At 38.0% G+C, this 26,791-nt stretch overlaps 1 protein-coding gene across 2 annotated transcripts in view; it reads left to right on the top strand.

Moving 5' to 3' along the window:
- The window catches only part of ATP2C1 (ATPase secretory pathway Ca2+ transporting 1), a 118,181-nt gene extending 92,629 nt beyond the window's left edge, over positions 1-25,552 (top strand). For both annotated transcript variants that reach the window (XM_060298613.2, XM_060298615.1), the window contains 11 exons: positions 2,717-2,873; positions 5,861-6,031; positions 7,130-7,227; positions 15,860-15,910; positions 16,857-17,023; positions 18,322-18,390; positions 19,014-19,130; positions 19,941-20,088; positions 20,619-20,714; positions 22,189-22,330; positions 23,593-25,552. In XM_060298613.2, coding sequence (XP_060154596.1) covers positions 2,717-2,873; positions 5,861-6,031; positions 7,130-7,227; positions 15,860-15,910; positions 16,857-17,023; positions 18,322-18,390; positions 19,014-19,130; positions 19,941-20,088; positions 20,619-20,714; positions 22,189-22,330; positions 23,593-23,723 — 1,347 coding nt within the window. In that variant the 3' untranslated portion in view covers positions 23,724-25,552. The remainder of the gene's footprint in view (positions 1-2,716; positions 2,874-5,860; positions 6,032-7,129; positions 7,228-15,859; positions 15,911-16,856; positions 17,024-18,321; positions 18,391-19,013; positions 19,131-19,940; positions 20,089-20,618; positions 20,715-22,188; positions 22,331-23,592) is intronic.
- Positions 25,553-26,791: the final 1,239 nt, after the last annotated feature.

Below are 26,791 nucleotides of genomic sequence, written 5' to 3'. Positions count from 1 at the left end.
AGGGTGATTAAGGGCAAGCCGTTGTCCTAGGTCCTAACTCCACTTTCTCAGAATGCTTGCAGGTAGGTATCCCCATATCCTCATTCTCCAAGTCAGAAGATCGAAGAGTTTTAGAGAAGCTGACTGGTCCTGGGGAGATCCCTACAGTATGGAGTAGTCCTAAATAAGCTCTTTGTTCATTGGTAGAGTTTACCTGCTCCTGGTCTTCGTCTTGTCACTCTACTGTGAGGGCTACCAGTTGATAAACCCTGGAGTGCCCATGGAGTTTCTAGACCTTTATTTGCTTTGGTCTTGAATGTAAATGGACAGACAGGGATTGCGAGATACTTGGGGAAAGCCTTCAGTATGAAAGACACAGACCAAGCCAACAGAGAAAAGGGTCTCAGAAACAAAGATAGTGCTGGATGCTGAAGAAAATTTCCAAAGACCATAAAAAATGACAAGATACTTTAAATAGAATGTTTTTCAAATAAAGTCAAGAAATCTGTCAGAAAGTAGAAAAGTCAAAGAGGTGGACAATACAAAAGGTAAGGTGTAAAAATCAGAGAATTGATGTAGGAGATCCAATATCCACCTAATAGTGGTGACAGAAAATGGGAAGATTTTAGCAAATAACATCAGGAAAATTTCTAGAGGAAGAACTTCAGCTTCTAGAATAAAATTGCCCACCAGCTGCTCGGCACAATGTGTATGTTACAGAGGGGTGGGAGTGAGAGAATAAACACACCAAGGCCCACGATCAAGTAATTTGAGGGCACTTAGCATTCTAAAAGCTTCCAGAGATTGTGGGGTGGGAGGAAGGGCAAGGGGGAGGAGGTCCTACACCAAAGTTTAGGACTTTCCAAATGCAGCACTGCACACTGGAGGCTGGAAGATGATGGAGGAAAGCCTTCAACTGAGAGGCGATCTCTTCCCAGCTGAGCTTACATATGTGGGGGTAAAATAAAAATGTTTCCAAACAAGCCTCAAAGTGTATAGCCCACACAGCTTTTCTTAGATACTGATGGATGTGTTATTCCAAGGTAAGAGTATAAATCAAGGAACAGGGAGACTTAAAACCTCGTGAGTTCTAACCAGCAGAGGGGTGAAGGGAAGCTCCTGGATGCCAGTCATTCAGCAAGCCTGGAAATGAGCCAACTCACACTGGAAAAGGAAGGGAGAGCACAGCCCGAGGAGGGAGTTCTCAGTCATAATATGGGAGTAATGGCTCACCTACTTATTGGATTATGTGAAAAATACATTGAGAAGGGCTTTATATGACATGGAGGAGCTTGGGAATAATGAGTAATAGGTGTAAAGAAAACTAAGCAAATAAAAAAAGAGACAATTATTAACTTTATGAAAGGTAAAACTTGAACAGGAAGAAATATATTTGGCTTCTGTAGGTCATGGAAACAACATCGTACCTTTCTGCTCCCTGTTTCCCCGTAACATCTGGTTACTGCTCACTTGGGGACCACAGAGATGGATGCTCCTCTCAGTGTGAGCTCACACTGTCGTACCAAGGCAGAGGAGGACCACGTTATGCACTGGTTCCTAAATTACCGTTTGGAAGTGACACAAGTACTGCTCATGTTTATTGGCCAAAGCAAATCACATCTCACTTCAGAGTGGTAAGAGGTACAGGGAAATACATTTCTACCGTGTGCCTCCAAGGAGAGCTGGGAAGTTTGTGAACTGCTCTGGTGGCCACTTGGCTCAGCAGTGAGGAATTAGAAAGTGAGCAGAATACTGGTGAGTTTTGCTCTGCATGTATTATAACAGTGAGGAGAAGGAGTAGATAGTGGGGGTGGCCAGACGATCACCTGTCACAGTAGACAGAGTATAAAATTGTTTAGTGAACAAGTAGCAATCAAAACATAATTAAGGGCTTCCCTGGTGACGCAGTGGTTAAGAATCCGCCTGCCAATGCAGGGGACATGGGTTCAAGCCCCGGTCAGGGAAGATCCCACATGTCGTGGAGCAGCTAAGCCCGTGTGCCACAACTACTGAGCCTGCGTGCCACAACTACTGAAGCCCGCGCGCCTAGAGCCCGTGCTCCACAACAAGAGAAGCCACCGCAATGAGAAGCAGGCGCACTGCAACGAAGAGTAGCCCCCGCTCGCCGCAACTAGAGAAAGCCCATGCGCAGCAACGAAGACCCAACCCAGACAAAAAATAAATTAAAAATAAATAAATTTATAAAGAAATAAAATAAAATTGGTTTGCCTCTGTGGAGTAGGACTGGAGGTGAGGAGGTTTTAGGCAGGGGACTGTGGGTTTTCATTGTAAGTTTTTGTTTATTACTTTGCTAGGGTAAAAAATAAAATGTCTGATAATACCCATAATTACAAGGTGGTTGTGAGAATTAAATGGGGTCACGTGTATACATATAATAGCAGTAGTAGAAAGCCTAAACCATTGCTTGTGGGCTGACGTTAGATCTTTTTCCCTTTCCTGTTACATCGTGAGCTGAGAGTGCCTAGTGTGGAGCTGAGTGTAGCCTTGCTTTCACTGTGGCGCTGAGGGTGTGGAGTAGATGCTGTGTTCTAAAGAGGATGCAGAAAACTCCCATGTGAGCTTTTAATCTTCAGAGTTCAAGTGCTGTTCAAAGCCTTAGGCTTGAGTAACTTCCCTGGGGATTATGGGAATGCATGCCGCTTGTTTTTGATTCCAATGGCAGATATATACAAATTGAAACTAACTTGAATTTATTTGCTGTGTTTTTTCTTCTTAGGACAGACCAGAGATTTGTTTTATGAAGGGTGCTTATGAACAGGTGATTAAGTATTGTACTACATATCACAGCAAAGGGCAGACCTTGACACTCACCCAGCAGCAGAGAGATCTGTACCAACAAGAGAAGGCCCAGATGGGCTCTGCAGGGCTCAGAGGTAAGGCCATTTCAGCACCGTCCCCTAGGTGAAGAGGTAATGCCTTCTTTTAATTGCAGATGAATTCGTGCTTCACTTCTGAGCTGCACAGCTCTATTCCAGGGTTCGTAGAAGCCTGCCATTTCTGAAGTGTTAGGTTTTAGTTGGCTAATTGTTTCTATGTTCCCAAAACATAAAAAGTTGGGAATGTAGCAAAATATGAAATCTCTGGTTCTTACAGACCTGCAGTGGTCTCTGAGCAGGTGATAGAAATTTTATTTTAGACAAGTTTATCTTGTGAGAACAGGGATAGATAGAAGTAAGGTGGTGTTACTCCTTCCTTATGTTATCACTGGCTCTTGTTTGTTAATCTAAAATACTTTTCCTAAATATTAAAAGACTTAAGCCTCTAATTCTTTAAACTGAGGTGGTTACTTACTTGTTCCTCATCTGCTGACTCCTTCCCTTGCCGATCACCAGAGAGGAAAGAGGTGCCCAGACTCTGCCTTGTGAAATGCTGCTGACTGGACAGTGACAGGGAAAGGGGGTCTGCTGTGCACACACACATCGGCCGCTTCTTCTAGGGACATTGTGTGTATGTAGGGTTGAAGAGCAGGGCTTGGGGCCGTACCTGGTTTTTACCTTCTGGCTTGTGGGGAATACACACACACATACACACACCCACACCCATGCACTTATGTAGTCTTTCTCAAGGAAATTGGAAGAGTTGGCTTCCTTAATTTTATTGTTATTTACAAAATGGAAGTCAAGCACCACAGTTCCTGGGAGCAGGAAACAAGTATAATTTACAAGACTTCTGATCTTATAATAAGATAGGTTTAGAAAGGTATTCTTGTGGCTTCATTTGAGGGCAGTGTTTTGTTATTCTTAGCAGCTCACAGCAAAAGGGTTTCAAAGTTGGGTTGCATTTAGACAGTCTTAAAGGTCTGGTATGTGCTCCCTGTTTTCCTCAATTTTTGTAACAGACGTTTCACACTTTTTTTTGACTAATTCTCTTCATCTGAAAGATTGTGGAGCTTTGTGTATGTGTGGTTTGGTGTGGTAACATTGTGAAATAGACAAGACTTGGTGGAGGAGAACGTCTTTGTTTCACAGGGCTTTGGGAAACATTCTGGGCATTTGTCCCTTGCTTCACATCTTTTCCTCTTCTCTGCTTATGCTCCATTTTCCTCTTCCCGCTGAAGTTACCGTAATGAAGAGTAAAGAATAAATGAATAAAGATTTTAAGTTTAACTTGATATGAACTTATTTTATACTTTATAAAACTTAAGTTTCTTAAAATACATGTCGTTAATTTAAAAATTGGAGTACGTTTCGTTTTTATGTTTTAAATATAAAGGAGGAAGTTGGGGGCCCTCCACACAGAAAAGGTCTACATATCTTTGTCCCAAACAGTAACAATAGATCTTCATTTGTGCTAAAGAAGCAAACAAATAAATACAGGATACTGACCTCTGGGCTAATACCACCCCTTCACTGAGAGTGCCAGGAGCTGGTGTCCCTTTCTTAAGATTTGCTGACACACAGATTGATACTCAGTGCCCCCCTTCTGTTGCCATCTGCCTCTGTTCCAACACTAGGGACTGTCAAGTGGCTCATTCTCTCCAGAGTGAAAGCGTTTGGGGCTCACATCTACGTAAATAGTTAGGTATGACTCGTACACTGGAAAAACAGAAGTCATTTGCCTCTAACCATGGTTTTCCAAATGTATTTCATCCTTCATACCTTCTGCTTGAATAAGAATGGATACTTCCCGTGATCTCTCTGGGACTTTTCAGTTTCCCTGTAAGATACATGTTTAGTTTGTGTGCTTTTTTTGGTGTGTTTTCTTTGGTAAGTTGTTCAGTCTTATAATATTCCAGATGGAGACACATCCCTCTGGCTCATAAGGTAGCTACCAGAGGTTCCAGAATTCTGAGAAAAAGCTAAATGGTATTTGGAAATGAATGGTACTTTGTGCTATATCTTAAGTTCCCGAGGACGACAGGAAACTAACTATAAATGATGGTATGGTGGTATTATTTATATAGTTTTAAGAGAACCAAAGTAACAAATAAGAAAATCCTATTAATGTTACAGAAAGAGTGAAAGAATAGAAACTATTGTTGGTATTAGTGGTTTTACAATCACTTTACAAATTAACTTTACCTCCCAGGGTTTGTTGTGTACAAAATTATTACGTGTTGTATATAATTAATATAGCCTTCTCTTCAAGCTATTGAATTGTTCTGGAGGCCTATAAGATGGAAAGATGAAGATACATTAGGAGAAGCCACTTTCAAAGGTGACTGTTTAAAATTGACTTTAAAGCTCAACAAACTGGGGCTTCCCTGGTGGGACAGTGGTTAAGAATCTGCCTGCCAATGCAGGGAACACAGGTTCGAGCCCTGGTCTGGGAAGATCCCACATGCCGCGGAGCAGCTAAGCCCGTGCGCCACAACTACTGAAGCCCGTGCGCGTGGAGCCTGTGTGTTCCGCAACAAGAGAAGCCACCGCAGTGAGAAGCCCTCGGCAACATGAGAAAGCCCGTGCACAGCCACGGAAGACCCAACGCAGCCAATAAATAAATAAAACAAATCTATTAAAAAATTTTTTTTAAAAAAAAAAGCTCAACAAACCTATAGTTTTCCAAATAATTAATTGTATTTTTCTTAAGAGTCAGTAGTTTCTGCTGAAAGGAACTGCATGTTTGCTATGTGAAAACATTTCTTATTTGCTCCTCACTTGCCTTCTCTGCTTAACAGTTCTTTAGTCTTATTCTTTTTAATTTTTAATAAGTTAAAGCAACCCCATATTGAGAACCATTAAACTAGAATATCTTTGCATGTAATAATTCTGATTTTTAGAGTTTTTGTAATTACCACAATGACATTGTCGTCTTAAGTCATTTATCTGAGAAGTGTTATGGTCTCCAGCTTTTGTAAAGTAAATTCTAATGGTTTTGTGATTCACATTTTCTTTTTCGGATTTTATTATTATTTCCCAAGTTCTTGCTTTGGCTTCTGGTCCTGAATTGGGGCAACTGACGTTCCTTGGCCTGGTGGGAATCATTGATCCTCCTAGAACTGGTGTGAAAGAAGCTGTTACAACACTCATTGCCTCAGGAGTGTCAATAAAAATGATTACTGGGGACTCACAGGAGACTGCAATTGCAATCGGTATAACTAGGCTGCTTCCTTTGTTTTCCATAGTTTTTCTTAAATTACTGCAGTGCATAGTTTTGTGAATCATTTGACATGAAGTGTGTTTACATAATACTGAGTTATACAGTTAAAATTGATGCTTTTGTTTGCTCATACTCTATAAAATTGTGGACCAAATTTTATTTTAGTTAAAAAAATAATACTATTAGTTGAAAATAACTAAAGCATTGTGAAATCACATTATTTTATTTACAAAAGAATAGTTGATTATTTTTAACCTCATAGTCCACTATGCTGACGGATAAAAGCGCTAGATCATGAATGTGAAAGAAAATATGAAATTTAGTTTTTTCTTTCAACTTAAGTATAATTTTTTAAAAGCAGACTTTGTACCTAATTTGAAAGAAAATAACTTGTGTCTGTATTTCTGTTGTCTAATACATATATGCCTATGTTGTTTGAATGCAGCTTAAGATTACTTAACAAGTATAAGGAAATAAAATGGACATGGAAGTTAATCTCCCAGAACCTGTAAACTATAATTCATACTGATAAATTTTAAATTTGCTAAAGTTCATTAATTCTTATCTTATTAATATGGAAAGAGACTGAGACAGGAATTTCACACTTTATGTGATCTAAGAAAAATATGTCACTGGAAACATAATATTGTTGGGAAGATTGTTCCTAGAGAAACTTCTCAACATTTATTTTCATTTACATAACAACTACATGATACCACAGATGAGCCACCATTTTGCCTGGCTTTGTTTACTTTATTTAAAATGCACTCTGATCTTCATTAAAATTGAGCTCCCAAGCAGAACCTGCTTGGCCTTGTTTCAGTTCTTAGGTGTGGTGGGTTAAATTGTGAAAACTCTTTATTCTTAAATTTAAACAAAAATAAAGTAGTCAAACAGAAAACCCCACAGTTTTTACTAATTCAGTTGTGTTTGTCTTACTGTAGTCTGTCTTGTGATCCCTTCATATAAAGACATTTTATACTTAAAGGGAAAGTGAGTTGATAAACCATATTAAGTGAGCATTATGTTGACTAGCCTATCAAGCAAAACCAATTTGGTTAATTATGTTTTCTTTCCCATTTCACTTCAGCTAGTCGTCTGGGATTATATTCCAAAACCTCCCAGTCAGTCTCAGGAGAAGAAATAGATGCAATGGATGTCCAGCAGCTTTCACAGATGGTGCCAAAGGTAGGCCTAAACCAGAGCCTTTCAGACTGAAAGGCCTTATTCTAGGTGTTAGACAACTTCTCCTGTTTGAAACATTTGAAAACAGTCGGGACATGACCACCAGATTCTTTGGTCCAAATCATGAGATGAAATCAGTCTTATCATTGAGAGTATTTATGATGTGATTGTTAGGAATATCAGTACTTTAGCAAGAGCCAAGTTTCCTCTGAGGAAGGTACTGTGGAAATTAACAGTGGTGTTTTGTATTTATAAAGTACAGAGTGGAGAGAGACCATCACTTCATACTTCTTACCCTTGTGTTCTATTTTAATTGAATGCATGTATAATGCTTTTAAAAAAATTGAGGTATCATTTGCAAACAGTAAACTTCTTCCTTTCTAATGTACAGCCGTTAAGTTTTGACAAATGTGTGTGGTCCTTGTAACCATCACACAATCGGGTACAGGTTCCTCCCACCCCAGATCCTCTTGTTGTGGTCAGCTCCTCCCTCTTTTTCCACTGCTTGGCAACCATCGATTTGTTTTCTGTCCCTATAGTTTTGCCTTTTCCAGAATGCTCTAAAAATGGAGGCATATAGTATGAGGGCTTTGAATCTGCTTTTTTGACTTAGCATAATGCATTTTTAATTGCTGAGTAGTATTCCACTGTATTGGGTTTGTGTTACCTATGCACTAGTTTAAAGGCATTTGGACTATTTTCAGTTATTGCTGATTATGATTACAACTACTCTAAACATTTGTATATAGTTTTTATATGAAAATAAATATTCATTTCTCTTAGATAAATACCTAAGAGTAATTGCTGAGTCTCATATGGTCATGTATGTTTAACTTTGTAAGAAAGTGCCAAATTGTTTTACAGGGTGGTTTTATTGTTTTGCATTCCCACCAGCAATGTTTGAAAGGTCTAATTGCTAATATCCTCACCAGCACATGGCATTGTCAGTTTCCCCACTCTCATTCTAATAGGTGTATCATGGTATCTTATTGTGGTTTTAATTTACATTTCCCTCAGAACTAATGATTTTGTGTATCCTTTTCATGTGCTTATTTGCCATTCATATATTTTCTTTAGTGAACAGTCTACCCTGCCTATTTTTAAAAAAATGTTTTATTTTTGAATTTTGAAAGTTACTTATATATTATGGATAAAAGTCCTTTATCAGATATTTGATTGGAAAATATTTTTTCCCAGTCTGGTTTTATTTTTTTATTCTATTAACATTGTCTTTTAAAGAACAGAAGTTTTAAATTTTGGTGAAGTCCAGTTTATAATTTTTTTCTTTTATGGATCATGCTTTTGATATGTTATCTAAGGACTCTTTGCCTAACCCAAGGTCCAAAGATTTTTTTCCTGTTTTTTTTTTTTTATAGAAGTCTCATACTTTTAGGTTTCACACTAACATCTGTGATCCATTTTGAATTATTTTTGTCTATGTGTGAGAAGTGGGTTAAGGTTCATTTGTTTTATGTATGGGTGTTCAATTGTTCCAGTACCTTTTGTTGAAAAGACTGTCCTTTCTTTTTCATTGAAATGCCTTTTCAGAGCATCTGGGAGCAGTGTGGGTGTCTGATTTGTTTTAGATTTAGTGGGGTAGGTGTTTCCATATTTGAACAGGACTCTGTGTATGTATGTGTGTGTATGTGTCCTATCCTGTTAGTTTCTTCCTGACATTTATTTCTGAAAGAATAAATCCTGTATTAAGTTCCCTGGGGGTATTGAGACAAAATGTACGTTTAGTAAGTATATGTGAAATCTGCAGTTAATAAAACATTTTCCCATTAATCTTTGTTCAGCCTTTTCTTCCAAACCTTTTCCCAGAGATGCTAACAAGTAGTGACATAGGACAGATTTGAAATTTCATTTTATTTGCTTTCTTCAGTTCACTCTCTCTGGCTCTCTGATAAAAATGCTAATGAACTCTGAAAACCAATGTAAAGGCAGTTAGGGAAGGAAGAAGTAAGTTACAAATTGCATCATCAGCCTGGACAAATTACATCATTGGTCATTTTCAAATAAGAGTTTTTGTGCATCAATTATGGCAATTGCTCTGATGCTATTCAAAGAGAAAAGCTCATTGAATCGCTTGGAGTCATCCTGCTCTGTGGAGGAATTCCATAAATACCAGGGCTTTTTTCAGGTTTATCATGTCTTTTGAAAACCCAAGTCTTTTCTTTCCTTTAGGTCCTTTTAGTCCCCCCCAACCCCTACTTTGTCTTTTTTCCCATTTTTATCTTGTGTTCATGTAACTCTTAAACCTTGGTCTTATGCTTTTACTTCAGATCATTTTGAAAAGTTTTTCGTTTATTAGTGTTAGAACGAAACAAAACTTTTCTTCTAAATTGCCAGCTCACTGAGGTTTTCCCACATGTATTAAAAATCATATTAATGAATTCTGTTCCTCATTAAAACGTTTTTTGGCTTCCCTGTTTCCATAATTCTGTCACACATTCCAAATCCCTTAACATTTCTCTGTCCTTTTGACCTAGAGCCAGTTAGAAAGTAGTATGGAAACTGAATTTTGCTTAATTATTTATAAAGTCCATCTGGGAATTCTCAGTGTTTTTTGTTTATGATTTCTTGAGTGTGTTCTACATTTCCTGTTGATAAAAATGGACATTCTCTTTTCTTGTTTTTTTCATTTTTTTTTTTTTTTTGCGGTACGTGGGCCTCTCACTGTTGTGGCCTCTCCCATTGTGGAGCACAGGCTCCGTATGCGCAGGCTCAGCGGCCACGGCTCACGGGCCCAGGCGCTCCGCGGCATGCGGGATCTTCTCGGACCAGGGCACGAACCCGCGTCCCCTGCATCGGCAGGCGGACTCTCAACCACTGTGCCACCAGGGAAGCCCTTGTTTGTTTTTTATAGCACTGCCTCCATTTTTGTTTTTACCAAACCTATTAACCAAGTCCCTATAATAAAATCCCAGTTTGTGTGCTGTTTAATTTTTGGTATGTCATCAATACTTATTTCAGTGCATCAGGTATCTTTTAATCTGTTCTGGAAGATTTGGGGACCTTTGGGAGGTTATTTTAATGCCAGGAATAATTTTTTTCTATTAGCCTCTCCTTTTCATATTTACCTACTTTCTTCTCTTCATAATTTACTTTCTGTTAATGTTGATCAAAAGAACTGTGAGTGCTGACCACAAATATGACACTGAAAAGATGGACCCATGAGAAGAGAAAAATCGTCTTGCAGGTTCCTTCTGAAAATACACAGCCTTTCACCCTTTCCCTCCGTAATATTCCCTGAACTCTCTTTGCTGACACAGTTCTACTTCTTTCCCATTGTCCTTTTACCATCCTGTTGTCCTCATTCTGTCTTCTCCCCTCCTGCTCCCATACTACAGTGATTATATTGTGTGCTTATCTTAAATCAGTATATCCCCCCCCTTTTAGGTAGAGAAACAGACATAAAAGTGAGAAGATCATTAATAGAGGAATTTCAGTTACCCCCAAGTTTAATCCTAGCTCTGTGATAAAATGATATAGTTCAGTTTTTAGTCACTTCTCTGTGTGTGTGTGTGTTTTTAATACCTTATTTCTTCAGGCCATAATTTTATGTCACTAAATTTCAATATTTTTTCTCAACCAGAAAGATTGACCTGCTAGTCCTGATGCTCTAAGAATTTTTACTCTGTGCAGTATTATATTCCACATGATTCTTCAGCTTTGAATTGAGATCTGCTTAGTCTCAAAGAAACTGCTTTTATTTTTGAGTTGCCGTCAAAGCTTTGAAATGCTGAAATCTATATCAAGTAATAGGTATACTGGATGCATGCCAAAGTAATTTGTTACTATACAAAAGAAGTATGTTTTCAGCCCAACAATTGGTTTGTTATCCTTATTGCCATTGTCAGTGATAAGCTGCATTGGCTGTAAAGGAGTGATTTACAGTGGTTTGAATGATTTGTAGTGGAACAAAGGCAAAATTTTACTCTGTACAACCTGAGTATTTGTAATTAGTAATTAGCCTTTTATTTAAAAATTCTGTAAAATCGGGCTTCCCTGGTGGTGCAGTGGTTGAGAGTCCGCCTGCCAATGCAGGGGACACGGGTTCGTGTCCTGGTCCGGGAAGATCCCACATGCCTCACAGCGGCTGGGCCCGTGAGCCATGGCTGCTGAGCCTGCGCGTCCAGAGCCTGTGCTCCGCAACGGGAGAGGCCAACAACAGTGAGAGGCCCACGTACCGCAAAAAAAAAAAAAAAAAAATTCTGTAAAATCCACAGTCTTTGCTAGATGCTCAGTGCTGTGTGCTACATGATTAATTTCTGCAGTAATGTAGAATTTTCACTTAGAAGGTAACCAATACATTTAAAATATGTATGCAGCTCAGTCCTTTTTATTTTATTAAAAAATTTTTTTAATTGAAGTGTAGTTGATTTACAATGTTGTGCTTGTTTCAGGTGTATAGCAAAGTGATTCATTTATACATACATATATATCTTTTTTTTTTAAGTGAACACTTTTTAATTAATTAATTTATTTTTGGCTGTGTCAGGTCTTAGTTGCAGCCCATGGGATCTTTCGTTGAGGCACGTGAGCTCTTTGTTGCAGTGTGCAGGCTTCTCTCTAGTTGTAGCACATGGGCTCCAGAGCGCGTGGGCTCTGTAGTTGCAGCATGTAGGCTTAGTTGCCCCGCGGCATGTGGGATCTTAGTTCCCTGACCAGGGATCAAACCTGCGTCCCCTGCGTTGGAAGGTGGATTCTTAACCACTGGACCACCAGGGAAGTTCCTATGTATCTTTTTTTTTTCAGATTATTTTCCCTTATAGGTTATTACAAAATATTGAGTATAGTTACCTGTGTTATCAGTATATAGTAGGTCCTTGTTGCTTATCTGTTTTATATATAGTAGTGTGTATTTGTTAATCCCAAACTCCCAATTTACCCTCCCCGTCTTTCCCCTTTGGTAACCATAAGTTTGGTTTTTATGTCAGTGGGTCTATTTCTGTTTTGTATATAAGTTCTTTTGTATGTAAGTTCATTTGTATCACTTTGATGGTTTTTTTTGTTTGTTGTTTAGATTCCACATATAAGCAATATCATGTGATATTTGTCTTCCTCTGCCTGACTTCACTTAGTACTAAAATCTCTGGGTCCATCCATGTGGCTGCAAATGGCATGATTTCATTCTTTCTTATGGTTGATAATGTTCCATTATATATATATACCACATCTTCTTTATCCATTCATTTGTCTGGACATTTAGATTGCTTCCATGCCTTGGCTATTAAGAATAGTGCTGCAGTGAACATTAGGGTACATGTATCTTTTCGAATTACAGTTTTCTCTGGATATATGCCCAGGAGTGGGATTACAGGATCATATGGTAGCTCTGTTTTTAGTTTTTTAAGGAATCTCCATACTGTTCTCCATAGTGGCTACACCAATTTACATTCCCCCCAACAGTGTAGGAGGGTTCCTTTCTCTCCACACCCTCTCTGGCATTTATTATTTGTAGACTTCCTAATGATGGCCATCCTGACTGGTGTGAGGTGATGCCTCATTGTAGTTTTGATTTGCATTTCTCTGATAATTAGCAATGTTGAGCATCTTTTCATGTGCCTTTTGACCATCTGTATGTTTAGTACTTTTTAAAGACATGGTAAAGAGTTTCCAAATGGATTTTGAACCTTTTTAAAGGAAGAATGCTTTCCACATATGAGTTATGTGATTCATGGTACCTAGAGGAACTAAGGGTAATCAGTAATGTGATAGTACAGTTAAACTGAATTTTTTTGCCTAAGAAAATAATCCTCTTTTGTTTTAGACCTTTATTAAAATTGGGAGAGAACCTGGGAATAGTCTTTATGATGGTCCTAAGATTCAGTCATTTATTCATTCATCTTACATGTGTTTATAGAGCACTGGAGGTACTGGGCCAAAATCTCTGCCTCATGGAGCTTATAGTCTAAGATAAAACTCATGTGGAGTATAGCACTGCACAGAGTAAAAATTCTCCTTAAAGCACCAGGATTAGCAGGTCATTCTTTTTGGTTGAGTAAAAATATTGAAATTTAGTGACATAAAATTATGTCTTGAAGAAATTAGGTATTAAAAAAAAACACAAAAGTGTCTAAAAATTGAACTGTATCATTTTATCACAGAGCTGGGACTAAACTTGGGGGTAACTGAAAATTCCTCTGTTAATAATCTTTTCATCTTTATGTCTTTCTCCAGCTAAAAAGGGGGGAATATACTGGTTTAAGATAAGCACACAATACAATCACTGTAGTATGGGAGCAGGAGGGGAGAGCACTGACAAAAGCAGGGAAGAGAGAGGATGAGATCTTTAGACAGCATGCCTAGGAAAGGCATCGTTGAGAAGGTCCTGTGTGATGAAAGGGGCAGGCTGTGTAATATCCGAGGGAACACAAGGGCAGAGGCCTCAAGGGAAGTGCGCTTGGCATGTTTCAGGAACTATGAGGCAGCCAGTGTAGTGCAGGGTTGGGGGAGAAGACTAACCGGGGAGCATGCACTTCATGTGGGGCTTGGTGGACAGTAAAAGACTTGGGCACCATTTGCTTGTCCTGAGAGGGATGGGAGGTTTCTGGAGGGTTTTCAGCAGAGGACAGTGTGGTTTGACTTGCGTTTTTAACCCAGTGTGTTGGCAGTGGGTTTCGATGTTTGAGTAAGGAGGTTAAGTGTGGATATATTTGAGGATGGGGCCAAACTGTGTGTGGCATGTGGGAGAAGAGGAGGAATGAGGGTGACTCCCCAGATTTAGAGCCTGAGCCATTGCAAGAGTGCACTTGCCATTGGCAGAGGATGTGAGGGAGAATGTGTTTGGGGAAGTAACAGGGGTTCTGTTTGGCATGTTTAAGTCTGAGATGGGATGTCCAAGAGCAAATGTGGAGTAGGCAGGTGGATTAGTTTTATCAGCCTGGATTTCAAAAGAGACAAAAAGGCATATAAATAAAAGCCAGATTTCTAAGGTGGGGTGAGATCCCCTAGGGAGAGACCTCTTATATTATAAAGAGCCCAAGAACTGAGTTCTAGAACACTCCAGAGTGTAGACTTCAGGGAGGCCTGGGGGACCCTGCACAAGAGGAGCAGCTGGAGAGGTAGGAGGGGGAGCAGGAGAGTGTAGGGTGGTCCTGAGGCCAGGAGAAGAGGACGCCTCAGGAGGAGGGAGCGGTTGGCTGTGTGCGGGGTTAAGTCTCGGGAGAAGTGGCACTGGTGTCAGCAATGCAGAGTCTTTGGTGCTCTTGATGAGAGGTTTCAGGGCAGGGGTGGGGTTAGCAGCCTAATCAGGAGGGATTCAGGAGAGAGTGGAAGAGAGAAATGTGAGACAGCAGTACAGGCAGCTCCCTAGAGGAGTTTCGCTTATAAAGAGAAGGGGAAAGGAGGGTAGCAGCTGAGATAGGAAGGGAAGTTTTTGGTTTTGTTTTTCTTTAAGTGGAAGGAATAACAACATGTTTGTACAATGATGGTAAAGGTGCAGCAGCAAGGGAAAATTTTTGATACAAGGGAGGGAGAATTTCTGATTGGTAAGAAGGTGGGATATTTGACCTGCACTAGAAACATATTCATGTTGTTCATTTTTAGTAAAAGGAGAGAAGAAGGGATACTGTCTGGATACAGCTATTGGATGGTGGGAGTTGTGGAAGTTTTCTCCTGACTGTTTTCTTTGAAGTAGGAAACAAGGTTGTCAGCTGAGAGTGAGGCTGGGGAAGGGGATAAATTGGAAGCATGAGGAGAGAAAACTAGTGTGGACCTATCCTCTAGGAGAGTAGGAAAGAGAACGGTGGGTTACGTGGGTATTAAGGTCACCTGGCTCGGGGGTGTTGGAAAGACTGATGGGAGGCAGTGGTTACAAATTCCTGTGGAACATGGAGGGTGGCCTCGGGAGCAGTGACTGGCCACAGGTAGTGAAGTACAGTCTTCTGTGACGTTCAGAACCGAGGATCTGTGACTGAAGAAAGGAATGGAGGGCACCTGCCCCACTCTGTGCTCTCCTGGTGGTGCTATTGGAGAGGACTGTGGGAACAGCAGTGTGGGTAAGACTGGAGGGCCAGGGGATTTGTCGATGACTGGGGCACTGGGAGGGTTTCAGGAGACCAGAAGATGGGATCAGGAAAAGGGATTAAATATATTCTTTGGAGAGAGAAGATGGTATAAGCAGGTGGAGACACAGTGGAAGAGAGAGCGCCTAATGAATTAAGCTGAGTAGAAGAGCATGAATAGACACTTCATAGTGCTTAACAACAAAAAAAGGCTCGAGGGATGTTGAGAAGCAGCTGTTCTTTAAATCTCCTGAAGACAGGACAAAGGGAAAAGGCCATTTTAGTTGTGGAAGTGTCGAGGAAGCCGATGCAGGAGAGTTTTTCCTTTGTCTGTCTCTGAACGTTTCAAGAATAAGGCTGTTTTCTCTTCAGAGCTTAAACATAATGGGATAAACTGGGTAAATTGTTTAGATTGTGCATTTCTTATAGTACCTAAAAATTTGAAATGACCCTGTCAAATGAGTGTCCTAACAAATGTATGGCATATTCTTAAGTTTGATCTCTGTGGCAAAATACAGACAGTTTAAATTGATAATTTAAAAAATATTCTTAGTTATAAGTGCATAGGTTATTCTGATATTTCTTAATGTTGAAGATTTTTAGTGTATCCCGTGTTTTAACAGGTTGCCGTATTTTACAGAGCTAGTCCAAGGCACAAGATGAAAATTATTAAGGTGGGTGTCTAAGAATCACACTGTTTTATCTCTGTATCCAAAATGCTACTGCTTCTCTTTCATTATGTTTGCTTTACTACTGGGAATATTGATAGAGCATTAAAGTCAGAAGTATTGTGAAGCAAAACAGGTAGTTTTTTAAAGCCTGAGATGGAAACATTAATAGAGAATTTAGTTTGCAAAGGAAGATGTAGAAGAAAACTTTAAGGAAATATCTGCAAATACAACCTTCTTTAAACATTTGAATAATGTAGAAATATGTTCTGACAGGAGGCTATAGCCAAATCATCCCAGTGTGAATAGGAATAATTACTTAGAAACTGAATAAACGCAGCAAGAAAAAAATGTTTTGAGAGTGTGAACAATGTTTAAAGGGCTATGATTGTTTATATTAGTCAAATATATACAAAGCAGCTGACATGGTACCATCAGTTCATGGACTTATTAATCACAGTAGTGCTCCATTGTACTGAGGTCACGGTTTCTCGGCCTTGGCACTTTGACACTGTGGGCTGGATAATTCTTCATTGTGAGGGGCTGTCCTGTGTGTTGTAAGTTTAGCAGCATCCCCGGCTCCTATCCTTTAGATGCCAGTAGCGTCCCTGAAGTCATGACAATCAGAAATGTCTCCAGACATTGCCAGATGTCCCCTGGGAGACAAAGTTGCCCTGTGAACAACTGTGTAATTGACTCTTCATCAGGCTCTACACATAGAATCCATAGAATTTTCACACATGGAAATATTAATGGCAGCTTTTTCTAAGCTTTATCTTAAGACCTCCATATATTTATTGAAGTTTTATTGAAAAAGTGATTGTCTGTTTTATTTCCAGTCTTTAATTATGTGGGAAAGAAAAAGAGAGAGGATTTGTTTATCCCCTTATCTGTGTGGAAGCAACATTTTAATCAGAACTCCTCCCTCCCGCTTCTCCCCTCTCGCCCCCAGTCTCTGCAGAAGAACGGGTCGGTTGTGGCCATGACAGGAGATGGAGTAAATGATGCAGTCGCTCTGAAGGCTGCAGACATTGGAGTTGCAATGGGTCAGACTGGCACAGATGTTTGCAAAGAGGCAGCAGACATGATCCTGGTGGATGATGATTTCCAAACCATCATGTAAGTTTTCCTTCAATGGATGCACATCAGAGAGTCTCCTCCCATCCTTTCTTGCACCCCATTCATATAAAAGACTTTAGCAGTTTTAGACATTGGATAAACTAAACTTTTTTACTAGATTAATTAATCTTATTTTGTGTACTAGTGTGTAGTTTGGAGGAAAATTATTTGTGTGGAATGGACATAATAAATGGCAGGGCTATTCATTTAAGAAATATTACTGAGTACCAGCCAAGTGTCACATTTCCTGGCCACTAGTGTTGTGATACAGCAGTGAACCTTCATGTGGCCTTTATTCTAGTTAAATTCAGGCTCACAGGAATAAGCATGTGCCTGGCCTTACAGTAAGTATTATATATAAAGATCCCATCCATATCTGTTTCCTTCTGTCAGGAATTGTTCATGTTACTAATGATGCAGTTTATCATTTGAATAGATTTGTTTTCATCCACAGTTTCTAATTGCTTTAAGATTCTGCAATACCTGCTGGTTGTTTCACAGTGTTCAGGTGGAGGTCACTTGATAATCCTCTCTTGAATGATCTAAGTCTTAGTTCAGTGATGCCCTGTGTGCCTCATTAACCCACTGTGGCCTCAAGTGGAGCATGTGGGCCCTCAGGACCCAGAATTGCTAGGCTCTTAAAAAGATATAAGATATTTAATTTCCATTCTTAGAATTGTGTAAAAATCTTGGAAGATAGGGCAATATGTTTATAAAACACATATTTTCCTAGGCTGAGCAAAATGAATGAGAGAATTTACATGGATCTTTGTAAACCATGTTCTTTTTATAATTCTGGTACAACATATACCTAATTGTGTGTAGGAGCAACAGATGGCTTAAGTTCTATAAGTTTTATATGTCTCATTGCCATTTAATTTCTGACCTACATTAAATTAACCCCTTAACCATGCATGCCTCTTGTATCTTGAAGTAAAATAAACTTGGAGGGGTAAAGAAGATCATTATTTTAGTATTATAAATGTGTATTATTGTCTCTTGTGTAGAAACACAAGATGTGATTTTAATGTTGAAATGTCTTTTTAAGAATAAAAATTACTGTGTTATGAAATTAGTTCGGGTAGAGTGTAGCAGGCCAGACTTCATTCCTTGCCACAGTAGTGTTTCCTTTTTTTTTTTTCCTAGTTTTAATTATGTGAAGAAAATAATAGATTTTCTTATTGATGTGTGTGTTTTATCAGTTGGAAATTTGTTTTCAAAATTAGTTCCACAGTATTGATATATCCTTATTTTTCTGTGATAATATTTTCTCACCTAATTTTATTTTTAACTTTCAGGTCTGCAATTGAGGAGGGTAAAGGAATTTATAATAACATTAAAAATTTTGTTAGATTCCAGCTGAGCACGTAAGTTTGTAAGAAGTTGTGACAAACTTATGGGTCTTACAGATAAATTATTTGCAAAGTAGAACTCAAGCAGAATGCCTACAAGCTTCTGGGCTCTATTTCTGAGGGTTGTCCATATGTAAAAGTTTTCCAGTGTGAAAATTGAATCCTGTCCTAAATGTAAAAATGGCATGATAAAGAGGTTCTAAGTGTGATAATTATTTGTCTGTATCATCATCAAAATATATAAACCTTTGTGGCTTATTTAATAGCTCCTGAAGTAACTAAGAAAAGGGCGTCAAATTTTAATATTTCTTCTTGGTATATTTTTCCAAAAGTAGAAGGGCTTTTCTGTAGTCCAAAAACAGTTATGAAAATATCATTGAAACTGTTATCTGAACTCAATTTAAAAAAATCTTCCTCTATTTGAAGGTCTTTTATTAAAATGCTGTGGATCATAAGGGTTAACTCTTAGCTTCAAAATGTTCACACTAATGAAGCAGTAGGTTACTTGGAAATATGGGCTTCCTTTAAAAGAACAGTAGTAACATGAGAGTTTTAAATGCTAAGAAAGTGATTTCATAAAATTAGCAAGAATTATACTATGCTGACACATTTTTTAAAATGACTCTTTCTTTCGATAGGAGTATAGCAGCATTAACTTTAATCTCACTGGCTACATTAATGAACTTTCCCAATCCTCTCAATGCCATGCAGATTTTGTGGATCAATATTATTATGGACGGACCTCCAGCTCAGAGGTGAGAGTTTTCTCATGTAAATTTGAAAGACAAAGATGGCATGCTATCCTGATAATTAAGCTCTAAGACTTCATCACGGATAGCTTTGGAAATCTCTGCAGCATCGTGTTTGTTATAAATTGTGTGATGTGAGCATATCATTTATTCTCTTGGAGTGCTCATTCATGCATTATGATCTGAGCTTTTAGGCTGTTAGATGCCCAGCCTTAAGTTGAGAACCCAGGAGGGAACAGTTGCAGTCCCTGTCCTCGAAGTAAGCTTTTTGTTTCTTAGAATAGGTTGTAATGGAGAAATCTCTGGCTTTAGTGCTATTACCAAAGTTCTGTTGCCAGTCTTAGAGACTTTGGGAAAGTATTGAAGGGCCTAAGCATCTAAGTATCTTCTTTTATAATAATGGGGCCCTAGATGTTGCTTTCCTAACACAGAGTGATACATGTCAGTGACCGTTACAACAAATTATCCTAGTTGAAACTTCCTTGCATGAAAGATGGTTCAAAGTCCAGTTGGTAGGTCATATATTTCAGGCCATATTTGGAATAAGTAAAGCTATATGTAAATAAAATTTGGGCAATTTTTTGAATTTGATTATCAGTCCCCTCCCAAACTGTGCCAAATAAACAAAAAAGGAAAGAGTGATAAAATCTTTGGTTATTTTCAAGTGATCATAGCCAAGGTTTTCTTCATGATTCAACATTTTGTTTCCAAAAGAAGACATTTAGTTTCCAGGATAATTGAGGTCAATGAAGTTGTGAAAGTAATAAATCCAAATCTTACTTAAAACTTTAATTCACTTTTCTGTTTGTTTTGAAGCCTTGGAGTAGAACCAGTGGATAAAGATGTCATTCGTAAACCTCCACGCAACTGGAAGGACAGCATTTTGACCAAAAACCTGATACTTAAAATACTTGTTTCCTCAATAATCATTGTTTGTGGGACTTTGTTTGTCTTCTGGCGGGAGGTATACTCACTGGATAAGCTGCTTTATTAATATTCATTCTGCACAGTAGGACTCGGTTATTTTTGTGTATTAAACAGAAGGCTGGAAGTTACGAGAGCTCTTTCAAAAATAGAATAAAAACATTTAAACATAGTTTGATTTCAGTATTTATGGGTTAATAGAATTCCTGATTTATATATTAGAGTTATTTAAATCTGCAGAGAAGTATCAGATACAATAAAAATTAACATGAAAACTTGGGAAGAAGGTAGAAAATCTGGGTCTTTAATATAGCTACTTTCATGTCATCAAAAAAGTTCTTTTAGTATCCAGTTTATGGTTTGGGAAAGGACTTTTTACTTTATGTAGACTACAGCTATTCATTAGATGACTTATTTAAATGGCGTTTGGGAAATTTAGGTTGCTTATATGTTTTATATCTTAAACTAAAGCTATTTCATTCTGAGAGGAAGAAAATATTAACCCTTTAAAAGCATGTAGTATTTGTTCATTAAATTCAGCCAGCTGAAAATCTTGTTTCCTCTCGACAGCTGCGAGACAATGTGATAACACCTCGGGATACAACAATGACCTTCACATGCTTTGTGTTTTTTGACATGTTCAATGCACTAAGTTCCAGATCCCAGGTATGCTTAGGTGATCTTAGCTGACTAATTCAATTGGGTTAGGGTACTCTCTAATTGTAAGTGGGCAGGGTTTTTAGCTTTGCTTGCTTTTGTAGCCATCGTTATAGCTCCGGATATAGCCTTCCTACAAACATGGGCCTCCAGAATGTGTCCTAAGAGGGATGGGGCATTTGGGGAGATAAGCCTTAACTTTGGCTAGGAGATCAAAGTAAATCACAGGTGTCATCACCTGATTTTTCTTCTTTTCATTTTCTTATTATCTGTAGCTATATGATAGGTTCAAGTTAACATTATCTGAGGGTAGGACAAAGCTCATGGCTTGTGCTAAGATGGTATTAGCCTCATTATAGAAGCAAGTGTTGTTAGAAGTCCAGGAACAGCTTTGTGCATATTAACTTTTTGTCATTTTTTCTATCAGTGTGTCAAAGCTTAGGACATTTAAAATTTTCTTTTCTTCCCATGCTTTATCTTAAGGTGGATTGCCTTCTCTCTCTCTTTTTTTGAAAATTTATTTATTTATTTATCCTTGGCTGAGTTGGGTCCCCGTTGCTGCGCGTGGGCTTTCCCTAGTTGCGGCAAGTGAGGGCTACTCTCCGTTGTGGTGCGCAGGCTCCTCACCGTGGTGGCTTCTCCCGTTGCGGAGCACAGGCTCTAGGCATGCAGGCTCAGTAGTTGTGGCTTGTGGGCTCTAGAGCGCAGGCTCAGTAGTTGTGGCACACGGGCCTAGTTGCTCCGCAGCATGTGGGAACCTCCTAGACCAGGGCTTGAACCCGTGTCCCCTGCGTTGGCAGGCGGATTCTTAACCACTGTGCCACCAGGAAAGCCCTGGATTGCCTTCTCTTGATTGAAGTGCTTTGTTAGAAAATAATGGGCTAGAACCTAATGGTACTTTTCAGAGCATGTTGTTCTTAGAAACTAGCTACATTTGAGGCCTGACTGTTCATTTCAATTTAAGAGCACCATATAAATCCTTAACTATATCTATTACCATTCACCATGCTAGAACTTTCCAAGTACAGTGAATTGCCATTAATTTAGACTAATTTTTGAAGAAGCTTTAGTATTTGGTTTTTGTTTTATGAAAGGCATTTTTACTTTTTCACTACACATGTAACTAAGTCCATTCTTCGAGAAAGGTTTTTAGATTATGTACCTTAATGAGTGATAGAAATGATTTAGCAAAATTATCATATACAAATAAAGTTTCTTATGCTTTGGAGGACTAAAAGAAGTTTCTGTGGTCTTTATGTTTTTAATAGCATCACTCTTAAAGCCCTTGATGAAGAGAAGCTGCTTTAAAATTTACCCTATTCCATTTATATTATTCCAAAATAAGAGTTAAACATTTAGAGATTCATGGTACTACTATTGTAGAATTCAGTCCAGGTTACTAAAAATTGGAGGTGAGTGTAATAATAAAGAAGTTGTTTCTGTGACCAAGGAGTAATAACTGAACTCTCTGCTCTGCCAACAGACCAAATCTGTGTTTGAGATTGGACTCTGCAGTAATAAAATGTTTTGCTACGCAGTTCTTGGATCCATCATGGGACAGTTATTAGTTATTTACTTTCCTCCACTTCAGAAAGTTTTTCAGACCGAGAGCCTAAGTATACTGGGTAAAGTATATATATAATTTATATATTATAAATGAGCTGTATTTTCTAATGCATTTGTTCTAAGAAAAATTTTCTTCTAAAAAGTGAAATAAGTGGCTTGCTTTGAAAAATGTATGTGCTCTGTTTTCTCATTTGGAAATGTTTAGGGGAGTCACTCTCCCAACTCTAGGTTTTAAACTTCTTTTGTAATTTTTTTCTTGTTAATTTTTTATAGGTTGTCACTTGTCAAAATCATATTTGGTGATTCTGAAAGATAGCAAATCAAAACGTGTTACAGAGTAATTGTAGTTTATAACTTTTTAATCTTGTATGAAGAAGAAATTAGACTTAAGCTCACTGAAAACCAAATGGCTCTTCTTTAAAATTACCATTTTGATTGTTAAACTAATATTTTCCTATTCTTATTTGCTAATTTGCACATTCTTATTTTATGAAATAACAGCACTAATAGCAGAGAGTTTCATTAAGCTGATGTGAAGACAGTCATTATTATTTCACAGACTGTGCATTAAATGCATCACCATACAGTACATTTAAAAGTTAATCTTCCTATGTAAGTGTGAGAACGGACGCATTTTATGATAATGCTAGTTCTAATTCTTGGGTTTTTAAAGGTAATTTGGATATTTATGAATCACTGTATTTTTTGCTGTAAGTTAAAGTTTACCTTAGAGTTGAACTAGTTTAATTTCAAGATTTTAATTTCATATTCATATTCCTTCCTCTTTAAAAAAAAATGGAGTTTTAAGGAGACCGGTGCAGTTGTTTGAAGCAGTAAATAAGAACGAGATAGTGTGGATACCATTGTAAAGATATGGTCTTTAAACAGTGACTTTCAAGTGGAATAAGATGCAGATTTCTAAGTAATCTTCAGATAGACATTTAAAAAATCAAATTAGTCACCACTGCTTGAAGAGCCTTTAAAAAAGGCTGTGTGATCTATTAAATAGAAAACTCCTCTAGTGTTGCTGTTGTTAAAGGTTGTGGTTCTCGGTTATGGTTCAGGGGAAGCAGTCAGAGGACTTGAGTTCTAGTTCTCTGGCTGCTGCCTGTCCTAGCTGTGTGACTTAGATAAGTCATTTAGTACCTTTGAGCCTTACTTCCCTTATTTTTAAACTGAGGCCGATTGTGGCTACTTTGTGGAATGGTTGAGAAATAATGTATTTTAAAGGCTGTGGTAAAATGCTAGAAAAACATAAGTCATTAAGCTCTGCAACTGTAAGTTTAAAGAATTGTAAAACCCAACTTACTTTCTCTTGCAGATTTGCTCTTTCTTCTGGGTCTCACCTCGTCAGTGTGCATAGTGTCAGAAATTATCAAGAAGGTTGAAAGGAGCAGGGAGAAGATCCAGAAGCCTGTTAGCTCGACATCGTCGTCTTTTCTTGAAGTATGATGCATATTGCATTCTTTTATTTGCAAACTAGGAATTGCAGTCTGAGGATCATTTAGAAGGGCAAGTTCAAGAGGATAATGAAGATTTGAGAACTTTTGAACTTTTTATTGACTAAAAATGAGTGTTGAAGACTTGATTTGAGACTTTAACCTGCTGACAGTCCCAAATGAAATTATGCAACTTTGATAACATATTCCTTGATTTAAATTGGCTTTTGCGATTGAGTGGAACTTCGTAAAGTGTATGGGCAGTTATTTAATTTAAAAAACAGGCAAAACCTGAACCACCTTCTGCACTTAAAGAGGTCTAACAGTTCAAATACACAGTCTATCCTAGATAAATATGATTTTTTTTTAATTTTTAAATATTGTACTATTTATGGTGGTGGGGCTTTCTTACTAATACACAAATAAATTTAATCATTTCAAAGGCATTCTGTTTGGTTTAGAAGTTGATTCACAGGAGTGCCATATTTCAGCTACTGTATTTCCTTTTCCTGCAGTGTAAGCAGCTCAGCTACCTTGTGTTACCATTTTTGTTATCTCAAGTTTTTTTGCACAGGATGTGACCACTGTCAGATCACTGTTCTTTTCTTTCTTTTTGTGATTGAAAAGCTTATACTGCAATTTGAAGTAAATGTTTGCTTTTCTTAGTAAGTGTAAATGGTTGCCTTTTCTTTTTCTTCTTCTTTTTGGTTTTTGGTATGAGTCTTTGGTCTAGCACAGTTAATACAGGGCTGTGGAGTGGCATTCTAGGTAGGGTAGCCATGTCTGTAATTAACACTTAGTCATGGAGTCAAAAAAATTTAAGACTGGTTGGGCTGATATTTATAGCAGGTGATGTTAATGTGTTATGCCTTCTTTTAGAGTTAAATATCAATACATACTTTGTCAAGCAGCACCTTGACAAAGTCATCTCCTAAATATAAATCTAAGTACCTCACCTGAATATCTGAATTTTATTACTTTTTAGTATCTTTTTATGTGTACTTAAAAAAATCTTTCTTATGAAGTATAGAGTGGTAAACTTAAAGAATAAAAAAGCCCCAAACCTAAACAGATGGTTTATGAAGCAGAGTTTAAGTGGAAGATTCTGTGCTGACCTTTACTCTTTGTGTATCTACAGCTTTTGGGCTTAGGTTGCAGCACAGCCTGGAGGCTGCCCCTCTCCTGCTTCCACCATTGTCCTCTGCCTTGTTCTGCTTCACTGGGCGTGCTAGAGAAATAGATAGATTTGCTCTTGGAATGCCATCAGTTTTTGTAATAGCTGGATGAGGTATAGGTAATTTGTTTTGAGTGTGTGGGAAATTTGGGCCAGAAATTCAAAATTAGAAATACATTTTCCTGTTGAATATTTCTCTCTGAAACAGAAACGGGTCTCAAATTCTTCCATGTTTAATTCTTCCTGAAGTTATTGAATTTTGCATTTTATAATTAATTTTTTAAACTGTCAGGATAAATCGCTCTCTAGTTTTTACCACCAATATTAAACTGCACTGTTAGCACTGAAGTACTGTTGTTAACGATAGGAAAGATACGTATTCTTTGAGTCTTGTTACTGAAACAGTTTAATATAAGGACCTGAGATATCTGCAGTTTATTCTGCTTTACTCTTTAAGGCTAGATAGTCAAATGTACATGGAAACCATTGTCTAATCAACTTTATCTTTAATGATGGTGATGTATCATATCTAAGTTTTGTAATGCGTTTTCTTCTCTGTTACAAGGACTTGAAATATGAAGTGCACGTCAATCTTTTGCTTTGCATTTTAGGTTCAGAGTATGACTCATATGAAATAAATGTGCCTATCGTATTGTTCAGATTTTAAACCTTCCCCCAGAATGATTTATTTTCATAAGTTAATGTTCTTCCAGTTGGGACTGTTCACATTAAAATCATATGGATGTTGAAGATACAGAAATTAGGCAGTACTCACAGTACATTGAATCTGTGATTTAAAAAGAAGTGAAATGTACGGTTCAGATATACTACATCTGTATAACAGGTTTCCCATAGTAAAATGACAAATTAGGGTCTGTGTGTGTAGTTTACATAGCATATTATCAGAATTAGCATGGATAAATCAAATGCACTGGTATCTAAATTTAAAATTTTTCCCCATTTCCTGGCCCTGGGGCTTGCTAGAGTCCCTAACAATACTAACTTACGTGATTTTTCCCTGTTAGACTACCTCATGAAGTTTTTTGACTTCAAAGTGATTAAATATCAGGGAAGAAAAGGAGCTTTAATTCACCAACTAGGTAGATAATCCTCAAATGATTCATACTGGCAGCAGAGGAACAAGGCTTAGCATGTTCTCTCAGATTTTTGCTGGGCATTTCATGACCCAGAAATGGAACAGCCTGAAACCAGGCAACCTAAAAATCCTACCCCCTCAGGACACAGACTTCATTAAATAGCTGTAACCACACCCACAAGGATAAAACACATTTTTTACCTTTCATACCCATGCAAGGTACATCTTTTACATTGGTAATCTTTGTGAAGTCATTTCAAGTTTTGATCTCTTTCATATAGTACCTAAGTAAAGTGAGCACTGGCCGTATAACAGCTTCTCAGTGAAATGAATTGGTGGCAAACAATAAATATAAGATCTAAGAACCTTAATTAACTTTACCTTGCTTTCTGCCTCTGTCACTTGGCAATTCGTGCATTTTACTTCTACGTTTGACTCACTCAATTTAAATGGATGAATTAATTATCATTTCAGTAAACTTTTCTTTAGTACCTAGAATGTACTAGGAATAGAAAGGTGGTGGCATCCCTGCCCTTCAAGAGCTCATGGACTGTGTGTTAGCTGAGGATGTAACTGTTAACAGGCTGTCTGTTGAAAGTTAGTAGTGGTCTGCACATTTATTTTAAAAATACACATACAGTAAAATGAGTCCAGCACACATTTTACTGGAAGTTTCCCTTAAGATTGGCATTTGGAAATCTTTGAAATGCCTTTTTAGAGTAAGCTGCAATCCAAACAGTAGCTGATTTGCATACTATAACACGGTGTGGATAAATGTTAATCCTAAGTGGTATGTGACTAGACAGACAGA

The sequence above is a fragment of the Globicephala melas genome, chromosome 4 (assembly GCF_963455315.2).
Source record: "Globicephala melas chromosome 4, mGloMel1.2, whole genome shotgun sequence".
NCBI classification, from domain to species: domain Eukaryota; kingdom Metazoa; phylum Chordata; class Mammalia; order Artiodactyla; family Delphinidae; genus Globicephala; species Globicephala melas.
This window is presented reverse-complemented; position numbering and strand designations above follow the sequence as displayed.